This window comes from Zea mays, chromosome 5 (genome assembly GCF_902167145.1).
Source record: "Zea mays cultivar B73 chromosome 5, Zm-B73-REFERENCE-NAM-5.0, whole genome shotgun sequence".
NCBI lineage: Eukaryota > Viridiplantae > Streptophyta > Magnoliopsida > Poales > Poaceae > Zea > Zea mays.
Window position 1 is genome coordinate 41,279,638 of NC_050100.1, and position 26,452 is coordinate 41,306,089.

The 26,452-nt window shown below is 46.7% G+C and overlaps 1 protein-coding gene across 2 annotated transcripts; it reads left to right on the plus strand.

Annotated features, from left to right (window-relative positions):
* Positions 1 to 15,642: 15,642 nt before the first annotated feature.
* On the plus strand, positions 15,643 to 19,679 carry LOC100192933 (uncharacterized). 2 transcript variants are annotated; one of them, XM_008682855.4, is made up of 11 exons: positions 15,643 to 15,901; positions 16,037 to 16,180; positions 16,299 to 16,397; positions 16,478 to 16,583; positions 17,125 to 17,348; positions 17,436 to 17,512; positions 17,600 to 17,714; positions 17,813 to 17,938; positions 18,104 to 18,214; positions 18,290 to 18,394; positions 18,973 to 19,679. In XM_008682855.4, exons 1-11 carry the CDS (start codon positions 15,899 to 15,901, stop codon positions 19,228 to 19,230), a joined length of 1,368 nt encoding a protein of 455 aa, XP_008681077.1. In that variant the 5' UTR covers positions 15,643 to 15,898; the 3' UTR covers positions 19,231 to 19,679. The 2 variants fall into 2 exon arrangements, with proteins under 2 accessions (XP_008681077.1, NP_001131587.1); NM_001138115.1 differs by having other exon boundaries at positions 15,738 to 15,901; positions 18,976 to 19,350.
* The last annotated feature ends 6,773 nt before the right edge of the window (positions 19,680 to 26,452 follow it).

The following is a 26,452-nucleotide window of genomic DNA, read 5'->3' on the forward strand; positions in this document are numbered from 1 at the left end:
ATCTTTCAGGTGCACATTGTTGTCATATCCACATGTATTGCCTCATGGCCGAATATATAAGGCCTAGGGGGCACCCCTTCAGAACGATCGACCCCATTATTATTCAACCATCCACTTCAACTCTCTACACTTTAGAGAGCAACCTTGTAACCCATACGCAAAGCATACTCACCAGGACGTAGAGTATTACGCATCTCCAAGCGGCCCAAACATGTAAACATTGTCCATTGTTCCTCGTGCATCAGGCACGAACCATTTAGCTACAGTCGGCGACATCGTCCTACTCCTAAAACACCTTGAGGGGCAACCCCGGGTGTGCGGTCGGACCCAAAACACCGACAGCTAGCGCCAGGTAGGGAGTGTGTCGCCGATCCAAGCTAGCTCAATGGCCGTCACCTTCTACAGCAAGATCACCCTCCGACCCGGATCCGTATTCTGCTTTGGAACGATCTCGTCCATAGCAGATGAAGAGGGAACTCTACACCGCATCGCCGATCCGCCAAAGAAGAAGTCCACTCCAACACGCTCCCGAGAATATCGGGGTGAGGAAGGAAAAAGCGCGACCTCCAGCGCTCCGAAAAAAGATCGCCCTCGGCAAGCCAGGGGCCGAGAGCCCGCTGACCCGGAGAACTCCATTGTCTACTTCCCCGACGAAAGAATGGACACAGATCGCAAGGAAGAAAGAGACCGGGAGGAAGCAAGTCGTTCTTTCCGTTCCTCTGCCCTCAAAGGAGAACGGGAAGAAGATCGCCACGACCGCCGCACCATTCTACCCCAACATCCTCTTCATCGGGAGAGTGGAGTCGCCCCCTGTCTTCGACGACGAGCCGACCGCACCCAGAGAAGAACCACCTCAGCGGGAATCCCGCCGGCGGAGAAACCGGCGCCGAAACATTCGGCGACATCATGAGGCCGGAGAACGGGATCCAGAGCAACCTGTTTCGCGGGACGAGGTCTCGGAGATAGGAGAAACTCCGGAGGAATGCGTCTTCAGAGAACGAAGGAATTCCCGCCGACGTGATCGCCGACGAGCTCAGGAACAAGCCGAGCAAGACACAAGGCAGCGCCGGGAAAATCCACTCTTCGGGCGCAACCTAAATCCCGACTTCGCCCGAGCCATGAACACATCGAGTGAAGTCGGAGGGGTACTAGCTCAGATAGCAGATGGACTCCCTCGGACTCCCGACGCCGAAGGCTATCGACGACTGTTCACCCAGGCAGCCAACCATCTTCTACCGCTCGCTCACCTGCCGAACGATCTACGACACGCCATCAACAGTTGTCGGGACTCGTGAAGCTCCATCAACGCTTCGCGTGAACGACGGCATGAGAATGAGATCCGCCGTCGGGAGGAGTACGACAGGGATCACGGCATCCCAGCTTGGAGTCAGGCAACCAGAACCGAGTCAGCAACGGCTTCGACTGGCGGTACTACCCGGGGTCGGTCGAGGAACCACAACGACTACTCCCCTCCCCGGGACAGACATCATCACCGACGACAGGAGGACACGTGTGGAGTGACAGCCCTTACTCCATGCCTTAGGGCCATTCAGTGGCCCCCTAACTTCAAGGTATCCAATGTCGACAAATATGAACCTAAGCAGGATCCAGGAGGCTGGTTAGCCGTCTACACCACTGCCGCCCGAGCCGCTGAAGCATCCGAGGACGTGATGACTGCGTACTTACCCATTGTCCTCGGGCAAGACGCACTACAATGGCTGCAACATCTACCTCGACACTGCATCGACGACTGGAATGACTTCAGTCGACGCTTCACCGCCAACTTTCAGTCCCTCTTCGACAAACCAGCGCAACCATGGGACCTCAAATCCATCAAGCGCCGGGGGGACGAAACTCTCCGGTCGTACCTCAAAAGGTTCCAGACCATGAGAAATCGAATCCCCGAGGTCACGGAGGCAGCCGTGATCGAGGACTTCTACAGAAGATCCAATGACTCGGCCTTCGTCCGAGCCATACTGCAGAAAGCGCCGACTACCTCCGAGCAGCTGTTCCAGGAAGCCGACCTCTACATCACCGCCGACGAGCGAGCTCAGGACCTCATCGGGGGAGCGAAGCCCGCACCGGCAACGCCACGACGCGACGCGAACCAGCAACCCAACAAACGCTGGGAGAAAAGACCTCACGAAGAAGTGCACGTCGCTGGACCACCTACCTCTCGTGCCCGGGGAGGACCTCGCGGAGGCGAGCGCACGCTGGACGACATCCTCGACGCCCAGTGCCCATACCACAAGGACATGCGCCACACCCTGCGGAACTGTAGGGACTTCAAGCACTCCATCGGACACGGCCGACCCTTCCAACCCCTACCCCTCCTCCGCCGCGGGGAGGACCAGAAGAACCACGACAACCCCAGCAACAAGAGGAGGGGGAAGGAGGAGCCTTCCCACGCGTTGACAGGGAGGTCAACGTCATCTTCGGCGGACATGGATCGCAGGAGAACAGAAGACAACAAAAGCTCAATGATCGCCAGATATTGGTGGCGACCACCAGTCCTCCCGCTCCGTACCGGTGGTCGGAGCACCCGATTACCTTCACTCGGGCAGATCAATGGCTCAACTTCGACCACCCAGGCAAGTACCCGCTCCTCGTCGATCCGGTGATCCGAGAGAGCAGGGTGAAGAAGGTGTTAGTGGACGGGGGAAGCAGCATCAACGTCACTTTCCCCCGGACACTCCAAGGCTTGGGAGTTCACCTCAAAGAACTCCGCGAGTCAGACACTCCTTTCTTCGGCATCGTGCCGACTGAGGGGGAATACCCGCTGGGCCACATCTACATGCCTGTCACCTTCGAAACTCTGAAGAATTACAGAACTGAGTTCCTGAGGTTCGAAGTGGCAAACTTCGATTGCGGGTACAACACCATCATCGGGAGGCCAGGTTTGGCAAAATTCATGGCCATCCCGCATTACACGTACATGATACTGAAGATGCCAGGACCACAAGGAATCATAACTGTGCGCGCTGACTTCCAAGGCGCCGCAGAATGTTTCCGAGTGGCCATCCAAGCGGCCCTCACCACCAAACCGTCGGCAACTTCTTCAGCGCAGGCGAACTCTAAGCCTGAGGAAGACCTTACAGCACCGGCGAACGAAGCTCAAGCCGTGATCTCTATGCGGCCGACTGAAGAAACTAAAAGGATCAACCTGGGGTTTGCTGATGAACGCAAGACTGCCATCATCAGCTCCAGCCTGGACGATAAATAGGAAGGCGCGCTCGTCCGGTTTCTGCAAGACAACCGAGACGTATTCGCATGGCAACCTGCGGATATGCCGAGAGTCCCGAGAGAACTGGCCGAGCACAAACTGAAGGTCTACCCCCAAGCAAGGCCGATCCGGCAAAAACTACGTCGCTTCACGCCCGACAAAAGAGAAGCCATTCGCGCTGAGTTGGCTCGCTTGGTCGCGGCTGGGTTTATTAGAGAGGTGTTACATCCCGAGTGGTTAGCCAACCCTGTTCTTGTACTCAAAAAGAATAAAGTGGATTGGCGCATGTGCGTCGACTATACAGATCTCAACAAACATTGTCCAAAGGATCCCTTTGGGCTCCCTAGGATAGATCAGGTGGTAGACTCCACCGCTGGATGTTCTGTGTTGTCTTTTCTGGACTGCTATTCCGGGTATCATCAGATCAGTTTGGCAAAGGAAGACGAGGAAAAAACAGTGTTCATCACTCCATTCGGTGCTTTCTGCTATACCTCCATGTCGTTTGGCCTCAAAAACGCTGGAGCGACTTATCAGAGAGCCATTCAAACATGCTTAGCCGATCACTGGGGCAAGCGTGTGGAAGCCTACGTGGATGACGTAGTAATCAAAACAGAGAACTCGGAAAACTTCATCGAAGACTTACAACTGGTTTTCAACAGTCTACGGCGATATCGATGGAAGCTTAATCCCGAAAAATGTGTCTTTGGGGTACCGGCAGGGAAGCTACTCGGATTTATTGTCAGCCACCGGGGAATTGAAGCTAATCCGGATAAGATTGAAGCTATCATGAAAATGGAAGCTCCACGATCACAAAAGAAGGTTCAGCGACTTACCAGATGTATGGCAGCCCTGAGCAGATTTATATCCAGGCTAGGAGAAAAAGGTTTACCATTTTACAAGCTACTCAAGAAGGTGGACAAGTTTCAGTGGACTTCAGAAGCACAGGAAGCCCTAGATGCACTGAAGAAATTCTTGACAACCCCACCGGTACTGAAGCCGCCACGGCGAGCCACATCAACTCAACCAGCTGAAGATCTGCTGCTGTATATCTCTTGCACGACTCACGTGGTAAGCACCGCGTTGGTAGTCGAGCGAGCAGAAGAAGGACATGCCTACCCAGTACAACATCTTGTTTATTTCATCAGTGAAGTTCTGGGTCCTTCGAAGAAAAAGTATCCTCAAGTTCAGAAACTATTATACGCAGTACTTCTAACTGCCCGCAAGCTACGTCACTACTTTGATGACCACAAAATCATAGTAGTCACTGGTTTTCCGATAGGGGATATCCTTCACAACAAGGAAGCCATTGGCCGAATAGCCAAGTGGGCCTGTGAACTGGGATCTCATGACATCGAATTTCGACCTCGCACTGCCATCAAAACCCAAGCATTGGTTGACTTCGTATCAGAATGGACTGAACAACAAGTACGAGAGAACCCAGAAACTGCAGAAGTATGGCGGATGTATTTTGATGGGTCGCTGAAGCTGCAGGGAGCAGGCGCGGGAATTCTCTTCATCGCACCTGGAGGCGAGCACCTCAAATATGCCCTCCAGTTGCTATTTCCAGCCTCTAACAATGCAGCCGAGTATGAAGCTCTGATCCACGGACTAAACATCGCCATATCATTAGGCATCAAGAGACTAATGGTATACGGAGATTCTTTGGTAGTCATAAGCCAGATAAACAAAGAATGGGACTGTTCGAATGATTCAATGGGAAAATATTGCACTGCCGTACGGAAACTAGAAGATAAATTTGAAGGCCTGGAATTTCATCATGTAGAAAGAGATCGAAACACGGCAGCCGATGTATTGTCCAAGCTAGGATCCAGTCGAACTCAGGTCCCACCTGGAGTCTTTGTACAAGAAATACCACAACCAAGCATCTCAATGGATCAGGCAGAAGAGTGTAATATCGTGAATCAACCAGAGTCAAGCTCTGATGACTGGAGAAGGCCGATCATCAGATATATAAAGAATGAAGAGGAGCCAGACGATAAAAATGCAGCCGAGCGCATCGCCAGACAGTCGGCTCACTACACACTCATTAGGGAGACACTATACAGAAGGGGCGCATCAGGCATCTTCATGAAATGCATTCTATCGTCTATTGGGAAGCAACTTCTGGATGAGGTTCATGCTGGACAATGTGGAATACACGCAGCGTCCAAGACACTAGTCGGGAAGGTCTTCAGGTCGGGATTCTATTGGCCAACAGCGAAAAGTGATGTCGCCGAGTTAGTTTAGAGGTGCGAAGCTTGCCAGTACTTATCGAAGCAACAACATCTACCAGCACAGCAATTGCAGAACATACCGGTGACTTGGCCCTTTGCATGCTGGGGGCTAGATATGATTGGACCTTTCAAGAAAGCTCAAGGAGGATACACTCATGTACTGGTAGCAATCGACAAATTCACTAAATGGATAGAGTTCAAACCCATTGCTTCTTTAACCTCAGCTAAAGCCGTGGAATTCATACAAGACATAATATTCAGATTTGGAATACCGAACAGTATCATAACCGACTTGGGGTCCAACTTCACAAGTTCAGAGTTCTTCGATTTCTGCGAGCAAAAAAGCATTCGGGTCAAGTATGCTTCGGTAGCACACCCGAGAGCCAACGGGCAGGTTGAACGAGCTAACGGGATGATATTGGAGGCACTTAGAAAAAAGGTCTTCGATAAAAATGAGAAGTTCGCAGGAAAGTGGATAAGGGAATTGCCTTACGTCGTTTGGAGCCTAAGAACTCAACCTAGTCGAGCCCTGCATGGAAACACTCCTTTCTTCATGGTTTATGGTTCAAAGGCAGTGCTACCTGCTGATCTCAAGTTTGGGGCGCCGAGGTTGATCTTTGAAAGCATAGCAGAGGCCGAAGCAACTAGGCTAGAAGATGTCGATGTACTCGAAGAAGAGCGGCTGAACGCAGTAATTCAATTGGCACGGTACCAGCAGACTCTGAGACGATATCACGACAAGGCCGTGCGACTACGATCCTTCTCAGTAGGAGACCTCGTCCTCCGCCGAATTCTAACGGGGGAGGGACGGCACAAGCTATCGCCCTTATGGGAAGGACCATTCATAGTAGCAGAAGTCACTCGGCCGGGATCATATCGTCTCACTCAGATGGACGGCACAGAAATTGGGAACTCCTGGAATATAGAACACCTCAGGAAGTTTTATCCCTAGCTGTATTTCAAAAGCTATCGGGACGACGATGTACTCTGTAAAACGGGAAATATGTCATCAATAAAAAAAGGCTTCAAAGATACTCAGTTTGTTCATGATTGACTTGCATTCTTACTTAACTCGGGGTGACCACTATGCCCTGCTAACAGAGCAATCGACTTAAGTCGGCAATGACTTAAGGCGGTGCAACATGCTCGCGCTTACTTAACTCGGGGTGACCACTATGCCCTGTTAACGGAGCAATCGACTTAAGTCGGCAACGACTTAAGGCGGTGCAACATGCTCGCACTTACTTAACTCGGGGTGACCACTATGCCCTGTTAACGGAGCAATCGACTTAAGTCGGCAACGACTTAAGGCGGTGCAACATGCTCGCGCTTACTTAACTCGGGGTGACCACTATGCCCTGTTAACGGAGCAATCGACTTAAGTCGGCAACGACTTAAGGCGGTGCAACATGCTCGCGCTTACTTAACTCGGGGTGACCACTATGCCCTGTTAACGGAGCAATCGACTTAAGTCGGCAACGACTTAAGGCGGTGCAACATGCTCGCGCTTACTTAACTCGGGGTGACCACTATGCCCTGTTAACGGAGCAATCGACTTAAGTCGGCAACGACTTAAGGCGGTGCAACATGCTCGCGCTTACTTAACTCAGGGTGACCACTATGCCCTGTTAACGGAGCAATCGACTTAAGTCGGCAACGACTTAAGGCGGTGCAACATGCTCACGCTTACTTAACTCGGGGTGACCACTATGCCCTGTTAACAGAGCAATCGGCTTAAGTCGGCAACGACTTGAGACGGTGCAACATGCTCACGCTTACTTAACTCGGGGTGACCACTATGCCCTACTAACAAAAGCGGTCGATTCAAGTCAGCGACGACTTAAGACGATTTCGCGTGCTTACGAATACTCATATAGGGGTGACTTCTATATCCCATAAACAAGTTTCAAAACCATCACACAGCATTTTACTACTGCAAATTTACGTACTGTCGAATTCCAAAACAATAGGAGAGTAACAATATCATCCAAATACTGAACTGGTGTCCTCTAACAAATATTCGATCATGCTAACCGCGCGCTCAAAGCACGCAAAATATTTCTCTATTTCGCAATATCTTTCTCAGGAGCAACCGACGAAGAAGGGCGACTTGAGGAATCAGGTGCAGCGTTCACGTCAGCCCTTATGTCTTTAGGAACAACCACGTCGGGTCTCCTCATCAAGATTCGCCCCGCGCGAATGGCTTTATCCATGGCTCTATCGCGCTGGGCCCTCAGAGTAATGGAAGTTTCTTCAGCAACTTTGACAGCCAGTTGAGCAGTCTCTAGCTCTTGGGCGATGGATTTCTTGGAAGCACAGAGTTCTTAGATAGCAGCATCCTTAGCTGATATCAACTGCCAGAGACGGATCACTTCATCTGTGGATTCCTGCAGCTTACAGCGATGATTGTCTAACTCCTCCATGGTGAAGCGATGACTCCTCTCTAGGATGGTCACCGAGTTGCTAGAATCACGATACAGTCTGTCAAGATTGTCGCGAGAAGCAACAAGGGCACTTTTTTCTTCCTGCAAACAAGAATCAACTTCTTCAAACATCATGCAAGCAATAAAAACACAGCAATACAAGGCACAGTTTCATAAGTCACCTTTTCAGAATCAAGCTGAGCGCGAAGAGTAGAGTTCAGCGTCTTAGCATCATTCAGAGCAGCAGAGACCTGGGCCAGCTCAGTCTAGCTTTGAGAATACTTTTCCTCAAAATCAGAACACCGCTGGACCAGTTCAGCCTGACCTCGAGAATGTTTTTCTTCAAGGACGGAAATCTGCCGAGCCATATCTAGCAAGAGACAATCAAGCAAAAAGAGTCAAAACGTAAAGCAGTTCAATAAGATAGACAATAAGAAGCAAAAGAGTACTAACCAGCATTCGTCGCCTCCAAATCAGAGACGCGATGTTGGAGCAACACCGAATTCCAACGTGCCAGAGATGAAGCTCCTTCTGGAACAGAAGCACCTTGCAACCTCAGCTGACTAGCCATTCCGTCCACCAATGCCTGATATGGAGAACATATGAGCGTGTTGGCAGCAGTTCGTATGGTGTAAAAGTCAGGCCAGAATGTACCACAGTACCTGGAGATTGGAGAAGAACGAAGGGACTCCCAAATCGTGAGAAATCAATTGACGACCTGGCGTAAGGTCGCCACCCGAAGTAGCTTGCAATGAACCAGCAGGGACCAACTCGGTACCATCAACAGAGCCCAAAACTTGGTCAGCGGGAACGCTAGCCTCTAAAGCGACTCCCTGGCCCAAAGCTTGGGCTACCACCATGCAACCGGAGCGCGGAGACGATCCTGCGTGAACATCCATGGAAGTACAAGAGGGAGACCCCGCTCGGACACCCTCGGGGGCTGGGCTATAGTTTGCGCTACCCACTTGAGCCGGATCATCTCCGGCAGTACCCTCGGGGGCTGGGCAGTGGCTTGCGTTTCCCACCCGAGTCGAGTCATCCCCGGCAACATCCTCGGGGGCTGGGCAAGTGTCAACACCATCCTCGAGGACCAAGTTCTCTGCAGTAGCCGCCTCTAAGGCTGAGGGTCCCTCAATTACTTCCATGGGAGCAAGACGATCCAAGTCAGTCTCCTGACCCTCAAGACCGCGCTCTAAGGTCGATGAGGCGCGGGATGACCCCAACCCAGCGTCGAGCACATCAGTACAAACCTCCATCACACCATCATCCGCTGGCTCCGATAACAGATCCTCTGGGACCATATCTTCAAGAGTCTGATCAAAGTCCGCCAGGGATAATTCTTGTAGACCGATGAGGGCAGACAAAAGCAGGAGAAGGAACTCCACTACTTTCACCACTGGCGACATACTGCCGACTGTTCTTCCGAGTCAAAGGGACCTCATCTTCTTCCTCCCCGTCGTTTTCATCAGCAACACAAACAACACACCCATTGGGGTCAGCAGCAGAAGGAGCACTCCCATTGGGATCAGCAGCAGGTGGAGCACCCCCATTGAGTTCAGCGTCAGTAAATTCAGGAACAGGCACTTCTTCACCAGCAGGAACCAAAGGACCAACATCCCGATCCAAACTAGATACTCGCCGGAGACGTCTCTTTTTCCTTTTCTGCTCGTCAGCAGGAGGATCAAGTTGATTAGCTCGGGAAGGGCGTCTTGGGCGAACGCTGACAGGCCTCTGAACATCCAAGGTTGTATCAGTTTCTAGGGGAGGCGCCACCACCAACGTCCCAGCAGGAGCAGCATCAGAAGAGTCCTCAGCCAGCAAATCAAGCATAGCACTTATTTCTGCGTCACTAGGATCCAAAGGTACCTCAAAGTGGACTTGTCGTTCATCATCAGGAATTTCCCCGAGCGAGGCAACCAAGGCGTTAACTTCTTCAGCAGAGGGTCGCACTCTAAGGCCCAAACTGCCATCAGCAATAGGTGGATTCGAAACAAAATGAGTGAAAGCTTTGGAAGGAGGCAGGTTCCAGGCCGAGTATGCCACTGGGGCACCAACATTTGATACCTTGCCTCTAAGGATCATCTCAAGTCGGTTCACCAAGTCTACAGAGGGAATTCTTTTGTTGGTAACCCGAGTTGAGTCAGCTAGGCCTCGGCACAGATAAGCCGGGTAAGCCCTGTCCTTCAACGGCTGAATGTTCTTGAAAACAAAATCAACAACCACAGCCTCTGCAGTCAGACCCCTCTCCTTCAGCAGTCCAACTTCAGCTAGTAGAGCCCCTGCCTCAGTCACCTCCTGATCAGTGGGGGATTCAGTCCAACTTGGAGTGCGAACATTCGGCTATCTTCCCGACCTAGGGGGGAGAGAATTTCCATGATTCTCAACAATAAACCACTCCAAGCGCCATCCCTTGATACTGTCTTTAAGAGGGATTTCAAGATATTCAGTCTTCCTCCCACGGCACATCTCTAAACTAGCACCCCCAACCAGCTGATGCTGCCCCCCGACCATCCCAGGGCGACAGTGATACAAGTATTTCCACAAACCAAAATGTGGCAGCACGCCAAGAAAAGCTTCGCATAAATGAATGTAAATGGAAATTTGCAGAATGGAATTGGGATTCAGGTGGGTCAAGTTAAGACGGTAGAAATCAAGGAGGCCGCGGAAAAAGGGAGAAATGGGGAGACCGAGACCGCGGAGAAGAAAAGGAACATAAATCACGGACTCGTGGGTATCCTCTGTCGGAACAGTGACCCCGTGACAAATCCGCCAAGAACAAAGCTCCCTCGGGGGAAGGACCCCGATGGACACAAAGTGGAGAAGGTCAGGCTCGGAGACAACGGACATATGGTTACCTGCGAAAGGCAACTGGCTGTTGGGGTCAATTGGGGGAATCACCACGGTGGATGAACTCGAGGCTTTCCGCTTGGGCGCCATCTCAATTCTACCGGCGAACAAAGTGGGAGACAAATTGCAGAGAGAATCTGAAGGCAGGAAAGCAAGAACTAGGGCACGGAAAGCAGAGGCGGCTGAAAGCGCAATACTTATGGGATATTCCCGAGTCAGATACCGTTTCCAAAAGCGCCCAGTCAGCACCCAGCAGTTGCTCCCAAAACACCAGCGTGCCACGTCGTCACTCGGCGGTTACTTCTAAAACCCCGGTGTGCCACATCATCACTCGGCTGTTACCCTCAAAATGGCTGACACGGCCCGTTCTAACTCGGCTGTTATTTCTAAAACACCGATGTTGTCACCAGTCGCTCGACATTTATCTCTAAAGTGCCGATGATGTCCTCAGTCGCTCGACATTTATCTCTAAAGTGCCGACGATGTCCCCAGTCGCTCGGCATTTATCTCTAAAGTGCCGATGATGTCCTCAGTCGCTCGGCATTTATCTCTAAAGTGCCGACGATGTCCTCAGTCGCTCGGCATTTATCTCTAAAGCGCCGACGATGTCCCCAGTCGCTCGGCGGCTATCTCTAAAGCGCCGACGTTGTCATCCGTCGCTCGGCGGCTATCTCTAAAAAACGCTGGCGATGTCACAAGACACTCGGATGTCAGCTCTAAGAGCGCCGACGTGGTCATCAATCATTCCGACGCTGACATAGTTTCGTCATCACTCGGACTCTATTTCAAATGCGTAAAATATCGACAACAATAGCTCGGCCATCACCTCCAAAGCGGCCATGTGATGCCCGAGTTACTTAGTTTCTATTCTGAAGAAATTAACTTCACAAAAAAGAGATCAACTTGCTACGAAACAAAACAATGGACACAGGAGGAGGCGAAGTCATTCTTCATTTAAAGGAAGTAACAGTACTTACAAATCAACTCATTATGAGTTGATACTTCCCTACTGCTACTACTACTACTACTTCTACACTACACTATACTACTCTACACTACTAAATACTATTAACTATACTATACTAACATCTAAAGACCAGTGGCACCTAGCCACTGGCCCTGTTGCTGCCCCTGCTGCTGCCGCCGCCGTTGCTGCCCCTGCTGCTGCCGCCGTCGCCGCCCCTGCTGCCGCCGTTGCTGCCCCTGCTGCCGCCGTCACCGTCGTCGCTGTCGTCGCCTCCGTCATCGTCGTCGTCGTCGTCATCACCTTCGCCGTCCTCCTCGGGCGAGTCCTCCTCGTCCGAGGAGTACTCCGACTCATCCGAGCCCTCGAGCCCGGAGCGCTCGACGGCCCGGATATAAGTCCAGAACTCCGCGGCAATCCCCTGAGAGTCGTCCGAGTCATCGGACGACGCTGGGGGAGAGACGGGAGCCGGAGACCCCTCGGACTCAGAGGAGAACTCCTCCTCTGAGTATTCCGAGTCGCCAAAGTCCTCTGATGGAGGAGTCGGCTCGCGCTTGCGTTTGTTGTTCTTGCCCATGGTGGAAATGCAAGGAGAGGAAGAAAGCAAGCAACAGAGAACAGCGAGAGGTGTGAAAAAACCAGAGAGGCAAAGGCACTATTTATAGAAGAAGAAGGCAACCGCTCGCCTCCAACCACGGTCACTGAACAGTCGCGAAGCATTCAATACACACTTCAACCCGTCTGAAGACACGTCAGGCGGCTGACGCCGTTTCACGCAACACAACACCCATTGGGACTCCAGTCAACAACACGGATGATATGATTACGCTCGCCGTCACATCACATTACTACTCAGAAGCAGCCGGCTAAAACACTCAGCGTACCAAGTCGTCCCTTGCCCACACCCATTGGGGGGGACGCCCAGGAATTAACAGTATATTTTTCAAAACTGTCACATCCGTGCAGGGCATGCAATGAATACCTCTAGACAAAAATGAGATATCAGTAAGGATCAAAGGAAAGCCAAATATAGCCGGTGAAGTACAAAATCTGACCGACAGAAGCGACGTGAAGACTAGCCAGGGAATGTCCATCAAATGTCCAATCAGTCGCAGAGCAAATAAATTGCACCACCTAACAAGATATGGGCGGATCACGAACTCGGCTGCAAAAGACAAAATACATGCTGACCTCTGAAGCATAATATTGATGACATAATGCTGACCTCTAAAGCATAATATGGGTGACATAATGCCAGCTTCTAAGGCATTCGAAAAAAGAAAAGATGACCCTCAGCAAAAAGACACGAAATGAAGACCTTCGAGTGGATTATCTTCAAAAATCCACTCGAAGCTCGGGGGCTACACCCATTGGGTGCACCTCCGGTGCACCCAATGAATCACCATTTCAAGAGAAGACAACACCAACTTCTAAGGCATAAGGCAAGATTGAAGACAAGATTGACCCTCAACCAAAATGCAAGTGGAAAATAAAAATTTCTGATGAAGACCTTCGAGTGGATTATTTTCCAAAATCCACTCGAAGCTCGAGGGCTACACCCATTGGGTGCACCTCCGGTGCACCCAATGAAGTTCAGGGTCCAGCAATATGAAATGCCGACCTCTAAGGCACAAGCATGAAACAAGGCTCCAGGTTACGAGTGATCAAAGCAGAAGGAGACAGTAAAAAATCATTTTTACCAGACTGCTTGGAAAGCATTTCTTATCATAAACAAAGATCGCAACCTGGACCTAGGATCTTTGGGCTGATTATCTTAAAGTCAGCCCGAAGATCGGGGGCTTGTGGGGGACAGATATCCCCCGGGTCCACTAGAAGGATAAAAGACCTCACGAAAGGCCCAAGAGCCCAATAAATCGTGAGGTCACTCCTTCATGGGCCTGGAAGAAACGACTAGTGAAGCAGATCGACATAAGGCCGGGTGGGCGCAAACCTGGACGGCCCCGCAGCGTTGAGCAAGTGACCGCAACAGAAGATCTGACTTCCCGCGCTGGAGCCTCGAACGACGTAACCAGGCGAGGATAAGTCGGCAGAATCATAGGAAGATAGACAAAAGCGGTTCACTATCTTTCAGGTGCACATTGTTATCATATTCATATGTATTGCCTCACGACCGAATATATAAGGCCTAGGGGGCACCCCTTCAGAACGATCGACCCCATTACTATTCAACCATCCACTTCAACTCTCTACACTTTAGAGAGCAACCTTGTAACCCATACGCAAAGCATACTCACCAGGACGTAGGGTATTACACATCTCCAAGCGGCCTGAACTTGTAAACATTGTCCATTGTTCCTCGTGCATCAGGCACGAACCATTTAGCTACAGTCGGCGACATCGTCCTACTCCTAAAACACCTTGAGGGGCAACCCCGGGTGTGCGGTCGGACCCAAAACACCGACAACAACCATTGTTCCCTTAGGGTTTTTATTAAAACATGAACTTGGTGGATATTATAGAAGAGATTTTTTATACCCCTAGATTCCGGGTGTTACAGCAGCGAAAATAGGCTGGGGAGGAGGGCGAGGGGCTCAGAGCTCTATGGTGGTGGTGGCTTCGATTTCTGGGGGCCTAAAGCAGACGGAGAGGAGAGAGAACAGGAGACTGAGGAGGGGAAGCGAGGCAAGGAAAAAGGAGAAGAAATGTTTTTTTGGCTTGCTATGTATTCCATCACTACTTTCTCTCTCTCGGCCCCACGCTGCAACGCACGGACACCCACCTATTTGTACATAAGTTATCGTAGTATTCTATGTTTCCGTTGCAACGCACGGACACCCACCTAGTTATATTTACTTTCCTTGTTCATCTATTACATCTTCATACTTTAATCAATTGAAAGATGAATATGAAGCTCGATTTAATTATGTTGCCTTGTTTTTTATATCTCGAAGGTATCAAAAGTGTGTGGCCAACACTTTTCTTATAACACATATTTTGTACATAAGTTATCATGTTATTATATATTTCTATTGTAACGCATGTGTATTCACCTAGTTAATATATATGTGCATTCCTCTACAAGTACTCTAGCCACAACCAGAGTGATGTATTTTAACAAGGGGTGGAAGGAAGGGGCAATGATGTCTTTTTTTTGGCTTAGAACTACGGTGGTGGCATGTTGGCATGCATGCATGGCTATCTACGACCGCAAATGGTAAATGTGTTGATGAACTCTTTATCTCGACAATTATATAAAGGATAAACTAAAAGTGGCTTAAAACATGTAAAAGTGGCTTAAAACATGTAATAGTTTGACTCGGCTCGCTGCGGCTCGGTCAAGTAACGAGTCGAGATCGACTCGACTCGCTTCTCTGACGAGCTTGAAAAGTTGGATTGTCTTGGCTCACGAGCCGCCTTACCGAGACAACGACCCTGACCATAAGCATGAAATCTCTCTTCAAAATATAATATAAAATCTCAAAAATAATTTAAGTAACACATTTTATATTATTAAAATAAATATAATATTATTATAATATAAAAAATAGGTTAATATAAAAAATAGTAAAAATTGGCTTGGTTCTTCATCTCTAGGAATCCGGTAAGGTACTTTTAGAATACCAATGTGTATAATAGATTAATATTATTAAATTTAAGTAAAAAAACTACGTTTTATGGAAATGTAAGAATGAAAGAGAAAGAAAGAATCCACAGTTTATTATCTTTATTTTTTATTTTATAAGAATACTATAGATTCTATTAATATATAGATTGAAATATTATACATATAATATAAAGAACGTAAGATAGATTGAATAAAGAAAAAAGGATAAACAAAAAGGGATAAAGGATCTATCGTTCTATGAATCGAGCCACCGAGTCGCTCTGGCTCGTCGAACTCGAGTTCTTTTCTTTTCGGCCCTAACCGACGGCGACCACACGAGACCCGAACGGTCACATTTAGCACACTCTCCAGCCGACCTGTGGGCCTCGTGCGTGTGCGTGGTGTAGACTGCTCAGCTGACCGGCCCGTGGTTTATATTGCCTCTCTGGCTCGCGTATTTTCCGGTACACCCATTTTCTCCTGCAAAGATTCTTTATAACCATTTTGACGGTGGTGAGCCCGAAGCCAGCGAAAACCATCAATCCCATTCCTCTCCTCCGCTAGTAGCCGCCAAATCGACGAGAAGGAGCCGAGGCCAGGCCTCCACCAAGTATCAGATTCCACGCCCTACGAATCATCGCAATGGTGAGTATTCGCCCGCGGCGGCCCCGTCGAGCTATGTGTGGCTTACTGCTCGCATAGCCTCTTCCGCCGTGGGCTTGGATTGACGGCCCGGTTGTTTGCTGAGGTGAGGTCCTGCTGTGTGTGTGTTTTGTGCAGACGAAGAAGCAGCGGAGGGAGGCGGGGGCGATGCGACGGCGAGACCGACACCACCATCACCGGCGGCAGCCGCGGGACGAGCGCTGCGTTTCCTGCACCACGTTTAACATCCTGGCGCCGATCTACAAGCGCATGGACAACGAGGTGGGTTGGATCTTGCTCTGCTTTCCCTTTTGACGGGGAATCTATTTAGTTAGTTTTGGTTTGGTAGAAAATTCTGGCTCGTAGTATATTGACGGTCGGTGTTTGGCATTGGGAGCAGAATTGCAGGGAGAGCCAGTACAGGGCCTACTGGTTCAGCCGCAACGAGAAGATTATTGACCGCCTTCTCGCTGATCACTCCTCCATCATCTGCCTTCAGGTGAGCTGAATCTAGCTATTATTCGGCTCTTTGATCATGTCTGGGATGTGAGCCATCAGTAAATATGATTCTTGTAACAGGAGGTATGGTTGGGGAACGACGAGCTGGTCGACATGTACCAGAAGCGTCTGGGAGACGCCAATTACATGCTCTTCAAGCTTGCACGCACCAACAATCGTGGAGACGGTGAGCCCTGATTACTCATTTAAGCTTGAGCCTGGAAGGATGAGGAAACAGATATTGTGCTGTGTTGTTGCTGCCACCGGCTGTTTGTGCAAACTGTTTTTTGTTTGTATTTTGAAGGTTCATACAAATATAAAATAATTTATTGATCTAGGAAATCCTGATCATAGGCTATAATAAGAGGTGACATTTCCGGGACTGTGCTTTTGAAGGGGACAATGGTAGGAATTCGACTTCGCCACTGTGTCCCCTTTTCGAAACCCAAAGTGAATTGATGTTGGGGTTGATGGTCTCTTTGTGTTGAATACCACTGTTGATGATGTCTAAAATGATTATCATTGTATTGTGACACCTATTTCCCTTTCCAGTGTGGATAATGGCTTTGCCAAATGCCTATGGTGTTGACATCTGTGGTGATTGTCAATTAGTATGGGATCTATGTTCTCTTCCTGAATGTTTTGAAAATGCACATAGACAGATTTGAATTTGATGCCATGTAATGCACCTTGGTGTTTTGTTTCCTTAAAGATGAATTTCTATGCAGGTCTTCTTACTGCTGTACATAGAAACTACTTCAACGTTTTGAATTATAGGGAACTGCTGTTCAATGACATCGGTGATCGGGTAGCTCAGCTGTTGCATGTGGAATCAGCGATGCCATTCTTACAAAATCGAAGCACCAGCTGTGTCCACCAGCAGAGCCTCATTGTCAACACTCATTTGTTGTTCCCTCATGATCACAGCCTTTCAATAGTTCGCTTAAGACAGGTAGAGACATTATTCTTTTCTACATCTAAGCATAATGTTTGCAATATTTCAGTAGGATTCCTAAACATTTAGTGGTGTAATTGGCAGGTATATAAGATCCTTCAGTATATTGAGGCTTACCTAGAAGAGCATAAACTTGGTCCACTGCCAATCATCCTTTGTGGGTCTGTATCTAGTGTGCACAGTAATTTATAATTTCTTTGGATTCTACCGTAGTTATGGCATTATCATTTTTTGGACATTTATTTCAGGGATTGGAATGGAAGTAAACGTGGCCAAGTTTACAAGTTCCTTCGCTCGCAAGGGTTTGTTTCATCGTATGACACTGCTCATCAATACAGTGACAGCGAAGAAGATGCACATAAGGTAACAAGAAGGTTTGCTATTTTGATTGTCCAAAATTAGCAGTACTATGAGCATTCAATTATTGTTGACTTTTAATTTTCTATACATCTTGAGCATAGTGGGTCAGTCACCGAAACCATCGAGGGAACATCTGCGGAGTTGATTTCATATGGCTTTTAAATCCTGATAAGTGCAGGAAGCCCCTGAAGACCAGCTGGAATGAAGCTGTTTTTGGTATCATTAAGGTAAGTAACATGGTGAGCAGTATATATCACCAAGATATGCATCCTATTGCTAATATAAAATAGAAGTTGACCTTGAAGTACATGTTGTTAACAACAGATCTATTTATTCTGGATTCTTATTTAATCATCACCAGGAGCTAAGAATTTAACTTCTGTTAATTTCAGTACTTCCTCCAAGTTGCATTCCTTTCCGAGGAGAATGCATTTGCACTCCTGAAGGCAGACAGCCTTTATGATCACATCACATATTCAAGTTTCTACCAGGCATTGTGTCAGGTACCAACAACAGCTCATCCTTGGTACACTATACTATTGTCGACGACACTGGTGCTGATTTTGAAGTAAATGCAGTTAGGAATGGTCCATCCTGATAGACTAAAATCAGAAGAAATTGAGGAGTTGTGGAGTGAAGCTGACCGTGATGGCGATGGTGTTATTAACTACAAAGAATTTCAGGTAATTCCTTGTGATTGTTTAAGACAAATGTTGAATCCTGAGTTCTTAACGAGAGGAGTTATTTTCGTGAAATGGGATCCAACAAGGACATTTGGACCATAAAAAAAGTAGATGTCACAATAAAATGCATGTTTGGGAGAATATAATGCATTATTCTGATAAAATGTGGATATAATCTTTAAGTTTCAGAAAGGTCAGATTTTGGTGAAATCTCATCGAACAAGTCATCTGAATCCTCTATAACTACAAGCATTGCTTATTTTTGCTTTGTATCAAGAGGAAAGTTTTTTACTTTAATTCAAGATGTGTACTGCTCGTTCTCGGTTATACCATAGATCTGAGTTTCCGTATATAAGCGAACAGTTGTTCTCTGTTAATATTAATTGGCATAGCCCTAGCAAAAAAGATTGTGGTTAATAAGTCTTCAAATCTGAGGTATGAAACCATGGAGTCATTAAAATTGTTCAAATAATTATAACATACGCATAAAAAGTGGAAATATTAAGATTATAACAAAGGAACTAAATCACATTTCTTTTCGAAGAGTGGTAATCTAACAGTGTTTGTATATTATAAAGCAGTGCATCTGGAGCCCAAACTGCTGTAGTCAAGAGGAGGAGGATACTGAAATTGACATCACTGATGAAAGTCTGGACACTTTTGAGGCAAACAACGAAGCCTTCGGCTTCACCGTGAAGGAAGCTGTTCTCTTTCCCCCAGAAGTAGAGAAGGGCATGTGGCCAGAAAACTACAGCCTCTCAGATCATGCTCCCCTCACTGTGGTATTCTCCCCTATTAGAATGCCTTGCTCTCCACGCAATCGTGGGGAGCTCTAGCTATCTAATGTCAATGATCTCATGTATACATATACATGCCCCACGAAATCGTTGTTAGATTTGGTGGGGACTACAGAGGTTTGGATGGGGTTAAATCACTAACAAGTCAAAATCTTCCTCAAAACCCTTTGATCTCCTCCTTCCTGGTCTATAGAGGATTACTTTTGGAGAAAATAGAAACTTGGACCTTTAGCATTCATACCGATTGAGTTAAGAACCGGTACTAAGCAAGCATCAGTATCGGTTCTAACTGCTAGGATCTGTGTAAGCCACCAATCGGTATTGGTCTCTCGAGCACACACAACTCATACTAAAGCTAGAAAAGCCTTTAGTATTGATTAGTGACAAAAGTTGATAGTAAAGGGTACTCTTTAATACCTGCTGCAAGGTACTCTTTAGTATCGGCTGTACTGTACCATTTAAAAGCTAGTTTTCTAATTTGTGCCTCACTTCGTGCCATACCGGTCCAAGTATGATCCATCTAATTGTCACAATCAGATTTAAGGGCAAATCTAAGCGCGTCTTAAATATATGCTAGAATCAAGTCTTACACATATAATGAGGGCATGTACAACCCACACAAATGTCATGTATCTTAATGGGTATCAAGTGGATAAGTGCAAAAAACACAAAAGACGATATCTTAATGAAGAGTCTCTAGCACGGTTTTTTAAGTCTAGATACGATTCTATCCATATAACCTACGTAAATGAGTCGTATCTTGAGATGTTCTAGTAAATATGATACAAGACTTAGATATATTAGGTTGTATTTAGGGGTTTCTTAGATGTATCTAGTGCTTAGAGAATCAAAACGTAATATTTAGGTTTTACATGTCCTGACTCATGGTACATAAATCAATGTCACATCTTTTATAATATAAATTCTGTATAAAATACACCATATGGCGACAACGATCCTGCAACATCATAGTTGATTGGGAGACGACGATCCAGACCTCTTTTGAACTCATCGCTTAGCTTGCAGTATCTGTTCTTGACCTGGTGTGATTATAGCATGAGTGATGTCACATATGTTCATCGCTCAACATGTGTGAGTAATAATGTGCATGAGCTCACTTACGGTGGAGATTTATGTGTAGTGTAAAACTGACCAAGGAAAATGGTTAAGGATAAGCATTGCTTTTGATAAGTTAGTCAAAATTTTATTAGCAATTACTAAGTATAAGTAGATATCATCCTAATTAAATAAGAGATCACAATTAATAATTTTTACAATACAATGCACGGCATATTAAATTTAATTTCATAAATTATTCACGTGAGGGTTCGAGCCACTCATGATCATGAGCACGGTTGATATGGGTGATGGTGTTGGAAGTGGTTCCATTTCACTGTCTTGTGCCCTGGATTGGTCATAGTCGTAGTTCATGCCCCACTCCTCGCACAAGCCACCCAGTGATATGGGTGATGGTGTTGGAAGTGGTTCCATTTCAATGGCTACACGTTCGTCTTTGCTTGTGAAGCCTGTCTGAGGAGGGTACAAGTTACAATTTTTTACAACCTCGCTGCATTGAATGGAGACCTTGTCGATCCAATCAGCAAGCTCTAGGGGTGGGCACTTTTTTTTACCATAAACCGAAAACCGAACCGAACCGAAATTTCGGTATTTTCGGTTGTTCGGTGCGGTTTCGGTTTTTGTATCTCATAAGTTTGGTTTTCGGTATCGTAATCGGTTTTCACCGTATACCCGAAGTACCAAAAAAACCGAGTACCAAACTTTATCAATTCTAAAATTTGACTTTTCGATTATGTGAACTAGATGTGTGAAGCAATTAAATTGTTATTCACTTATTTATATGTGATGTATGATATATCTCTAAATATTTGTACCTATATAATTTTTACTTTTTAAAATTATGTGTAATCTATCATATAAACTTGTTATATGTGTTGTCTTGAGTATAAGTTTGGTATTCGATTTTTTCCGAAAAACCGAAGTAAAAAACTAAAACTGAAGTTCTCGGTTTCATTTTCTAGAAAACTGATTAGTTTCTAATGTCTAGAAAACCAAAGTTTTTAAAACCGAAATTTCAAAAAAAAAACGAATGCCCAGCCCTAGCAAGCTTTAGGATCTGTACAAGCAATTCAAGATATGGCGATTGTCAATAGCTTCTTCAGACGGATTCGACACAAGCTTGTGAATGGCGGCAACATGGCCTTCCATCTATTGCACAGCCCATTTAAGGGTGTCATATGGTGTGTTGGACATTGAGTTGTCAGTGAACTAAGTGAGGAGAACAGTCGGGCATGAAGAAAGAATAAAAATAATTGGTTAAATTGTGTGTATTTGTACATGAACAAGAAGGGTTTGTATTGACAAAATAAGAAGTAAATTACGAGGTTCTACAAATTTGTTTCGACAAACGGACTACCGTAGCTGGTAATACCATGCATAGGTCGTTTGTGTGAAATTTTTTGTGCACAAAAACTAAAAAAGGCTAAATGAAGTCTGGTTGAGCCCATGCATAGATTCGACTGCTGAGATTGTTGGTGCAGACTGAGGGTTCTGATAAAACATGTCCCCTTGAGGGTTGATCTGAGGACTGTGGGTTTGATCTGATGAATCTATGCATAACAAGCTGTGGAGTCGTGTATATCGTGCAATTTACACGGATCTAAACACAAGGAAATGTTGTAGATAGGAAGACAAACCTTCGATGGAAGGAACGAGAAATATATATATGAAACATTGGTGTACAAACTAGATCTAGGGCGGAGGCAGATGTAATCACCTTGCACGGGACCTCGTCATCGGCATGTGCTTCACATCCTTCATGTTGGTGCTTTGACCGCTGTTGCGTGTGGCGTTGGTTCTTCTCGGATCTGGGTTGTCTTTGCCTCCTTTCGTATTCGAGGTTGAAGTCCAACGGCGACAATGCTTGTTGCCTTGTACCTTCGTCCTAGTTGTTGGACGAAGGGGGAGGCGTCCATGTTCTCCATCTCGAACGCCACCACCGGAACTAGGGTTTTAGCGAGGGGAGGGAAGAAGGGGATGTGAACGAGGGGACCTACAATTGACACAGTGCATTCAGGACACACGGTACATATGGGCGACACCATGCATTTTGCGTAAACTATGGGTAAGTTATTGAAGGTCTAAGAAGCCATTCACAAAGGCATGAAACTGATGCTAGAAGCTAGGGATGTGGTCGTGGAGGTATTTGGAGACACGTGGTGATCAACTAGATCACGGGGGATTTGAACTGCGCTAGTGAAAGTCGCCTAGAGGGGGGTGAATAGGGCGAAACTGAAATTTACAAAGTTAATCACAACTACAAGCCGGGTTAGCGTTAGAAATATAATCGAGTCCGCGAGAGAGGGTGCAAAACAAATTGCAAGCAAATAAAGAGTGTGACACGTGGATTTGTTTTACCGAGGTTCGGTTCTCGCAAACCTACTCCCCGTTGAGGAGGCCACAAAGACCGGATCTTTTTCAACCCCTTCCCTCTCTTAAACGGTCCCCCGGACCGAGTGAGCTTTCTCTTCTCAAATCAACCGGGAACAAAACTTCCCCGCAAGGACCACCACACAATTGGTGTCTCTTGCCTCGGTTACAAGTGAGTATTGATCACAAGAAGGAATGAGAAAGAAGAAAGCGATCCAAGCGCAAGAGCTCAAAAGAACACAACAAATCACTCTCACTTAACACTAAAGCTTTTGTGGAATTGGGAGAGGATTTGATCACTTGGGTGCATCTTGTATTGAATGTCTAACTCTTGTAAGTGGTTGGAAGGTTGAAAACTTGGATGTCTTGAATGTGGGGTGGTTGGGGGTATTTATAACCCCAACCACCAAACTAGCCGTTTGGTGAAGGCTGCTGTCGCATGGCGCACCGGACAGTCCGGTGCGCCACCGGACACTGTCCGGTGCGCCAGCCACGTCACCAGGCCGTTGGGTTCCGACCGTTGGAGCTCTGACTGCTGGGCCCGCCTGGATGTCCGGTGGCACACCAGACATGTACTGTAGAGTGTCCGGTGCGCCACTTCGCGCGTGCCTGACTTCTGCGCGCACTGGCGCACATTTATTGCTTCTGCAGGTGACCGTTGGCGCGAAGTAGCCGTTGCTCCGCTGGCTCACCGGACAGTCCGGTGCACACCGGACATGTCCGATGAATTATAGCGGAGCGAATTCCCGAAGCTGGCGAGTTCCAGAGACGCTCTTCCTTGGAGCACCGGACACTGTCCGGTGTACACCGGATAGTCCGGTGAATTATAGTGGAGTGCCTCTAGATTTTCCCGAAGGTGAAGAGTTCAGCGTGAAGTCTCCTGGTGCACCGGACACTGTCCGGTGGCACACCGGACAGTCCGGTGCGCCAGACCAGGGTTGCCTTCGGTTATCCCTTGCTCTCTTTGTTGAACCCAATTCTTGGTCTTTTTATTGGCTAAGTGTGAACATTTGGCACCTGTATAACTTATACACTAGAGCAAATTAGTTAGTCCAATTATTTGTGTTGAGCAATTCAACCACCAAAATCAATTAGGAAATAGGTGTAAGCCTAATTCCCTTTCAATCTCCCCCTTTTTGGTGATTGATGCCAACACAAACCAAAGCAAAAATGGAAGTGCATAATTGAACTAGTTTGCATAATGTAAGTGCAAATGTTGCTTGAAATTTGAGCCAATATAAATACTTATAAGATACGCATGGATTGTTTCTTCATTTTTAACATTTTGGACCACGCTTGCACCACATGTTTTGTTTTTGCAAATTCTTTTGTAAATCCTTTTCAAAGTTCTTTTGCAAATAGTCAAAGGTAAATGAATAAGATTTTGCGAAGCATTTTCAAGATTTGAAATTTTCTCCCCCAGTTTCAAATGCTTTTCCTTTGACTAAAACAAAACTCCCCCTCAATGAAATTCTCCTCTTAGTGTTCAAGAGGGTTTTGATATATCAATTTTGAAATACTACTTTCTCCCCCTTTGGAACATAATAGGATACTAATTTGAAATTTCCAATTGAAAATCATTTTAAAATGAGGTGGTGGTGCGGTCCTTTTGCTTTGGGCTAATACTCTCTCCCCCTTTGGCATGAATCGCCAAAAACGGAGTCATTAGAGCCCTCGAAGTAACTTTCTCCCCTTTGGTAAAATAAAATATGAGTGAAGATTATACCAAAGTAGGAGAGATGCTCGCTCCCCCAAAGATGGAGAGTTGCACGGAGCGACGGCGAAGGATGAGTTATGGAGTGGAAGCCTTTGTCTTCGCCGAAGACTCCAATTTCCTTTCAATACACCTATGACTTGGTTTGAAATAGACTTGAAAACACATTAGTCATAGCATATGAAAGAGACATGATCAAAAGTATATAAAAGAGCTATGTGTGCAAATCAACAAAAGAAGTTCCTAGAATCAAGAATATTTAGCTCATGCCTAAGTTTGTTAAAGGTTTGTTCATCAATAGGCTTGGTAAAGATATCGGCTAATTGATCTTTAGTATTAATATATAAAATCGCGATATCTCCCTTTTGTTGGTGATCCCTTAGAAAATGATACCGAATGGCTATGTGTTTAGTGCGGCTATGCTCAACGGGATTATCCGCCATGCGGATTGCACTCTCATTATCACATAGAAGAGAAACATTGGTTAATTTGTAACCATAGTCCCTAAGGGTTTGCCTCATCCAAAGTAGTTGCGCGCAACAATGGCCTGCGGCAATGTACTCGGCTTCAGCGGTAGAAAGAGCTACAGAATTTTGCTTCTTTGAAGCCCAAGACACCAAGGATCTTCCCAAGAACTGGCAAGTCCCCAATGTGCTCTTTCTATTAATCTTACACCCTGCCCAATCGGCATCCGAATAACCAATAAAATCAAAAGTGGATCCCCGAGGATACCAAAGCCCAAACTTAGGAGTATAAACTAAATATCTCAAGATTCGTTTTACGGCCGTAAGGTGAGCTTCCTTAGGCGGCTTGGAATCTTGCACACATGCATACGGAAAGCATTATATCCGGTCGAGATGCACATAAATAGAGTAAAGAGCCAATCATCGACCGGTATACCTTTTGATCGACGGATTTACCTTCCGTGTCGAGGTCGAGATGCCCATTGGTTCCCATGGGTGTCTTGATGGGTTTGGCATCCTTCATCCCAAACTTGCTTAGAATATCTTGAGTATACTTCGTTTGGCTTAGGAAGGTGCCTTCTTGGAGTTGCTTTACTTGAAATCCTAAGAAGTACTTCAACTCCCCCATCATAGACATCTCGAATTTTTGTGTCATGATCCTACTAAATATTTCACATGTAGACTCGTTAGTAGACCCAAATATAATACCATCAACATAAATTTGGCATACAAACAAGTCATTTTCAAGAGTTTTAGTGAAGAGTGTGGGATCGGCCTTTCCGACTTTGAATCCATTAGTGATAAGGAAATCTCTAAGGCATTCATATCATGCTCTTGGGGCTTGCTTGAGCCCATAAAGCGCCTTAGAGAGTTTATAAACATGGTTAGGGTACTCACTATCTTCAAAGCCGGGAGGTTGCTCAACATAGACCTCTTCCTTGATTGGTCCATTGAGGAAGACACTATTCACGTCCATTTGATAAAGCTTGAAGCCATGGTAAGTAGCATAGGCCAATAATATTCGAATTGACTCAAGCCTAGCTACGGGTGCATAGGTTTCATCGAAATCCAAACCTTCGACTTGTGAATATCCTTTGGCCACAAGTCGTGCTTTGTTCCTTGTCACCACACCATGCTCGTCTTGCTTGTTGCGGAAAACTCATTTGGTTCCTACAACATTTTGATTAGGACGTGGAACTAAATGTCATACCTCGTTCCTAGTGAAATTGTTGAGCTCCTCTTGCATCGCCACCACCCAGTCCAAATCTTGAAGTGCTTCCTCTACCCTGTGTGGCTCAATAGAGGAAACAAAAGAGTAATGCTCACAAAAATGTGCAACACGAGATCTAGTGGTTACCCCCTTATGGATGTCGCCGAGGATGGTGTCGACGGGGTGATCTCGTTGGATTGCTTGGTGGACTCTTGGGTGTGGCGGCCTTGGTTCTTCATCCTCCTTGTCTTGATCATTTGCATCTCCCCCTTGATCATTGCCGTCATCTTGAGGTGGCTCATTTACTTGATCTTCTCCTTCATCAACTTGAGCCTCATCCTCATTTTGAGTCGGTGGGGATGCTTGCGTGGAGGAGGATGGTTGATCTTGTGTATTTGGAGGCTCTTCGAATTCTTTAGGACACAC

Coding starts and splice junctions, on each gene's coding strand:
- LOC100192933 (XM_008682855.4), top strand. Junction 16,398..16,477: donor CCTCCATCATCTGCCTTCAG/GTGAGCTGAATC, acceptor TTCTTGTAACAG/GAGGTATGGTTGGGGAACGA. Junction 16,584..17,124: donor CACCAACAATCGTGGAGACG/GTGAGCCCTGAT, acceptor ATTTCTATGCAG/GTCTTCTTACTGCTGTACAT.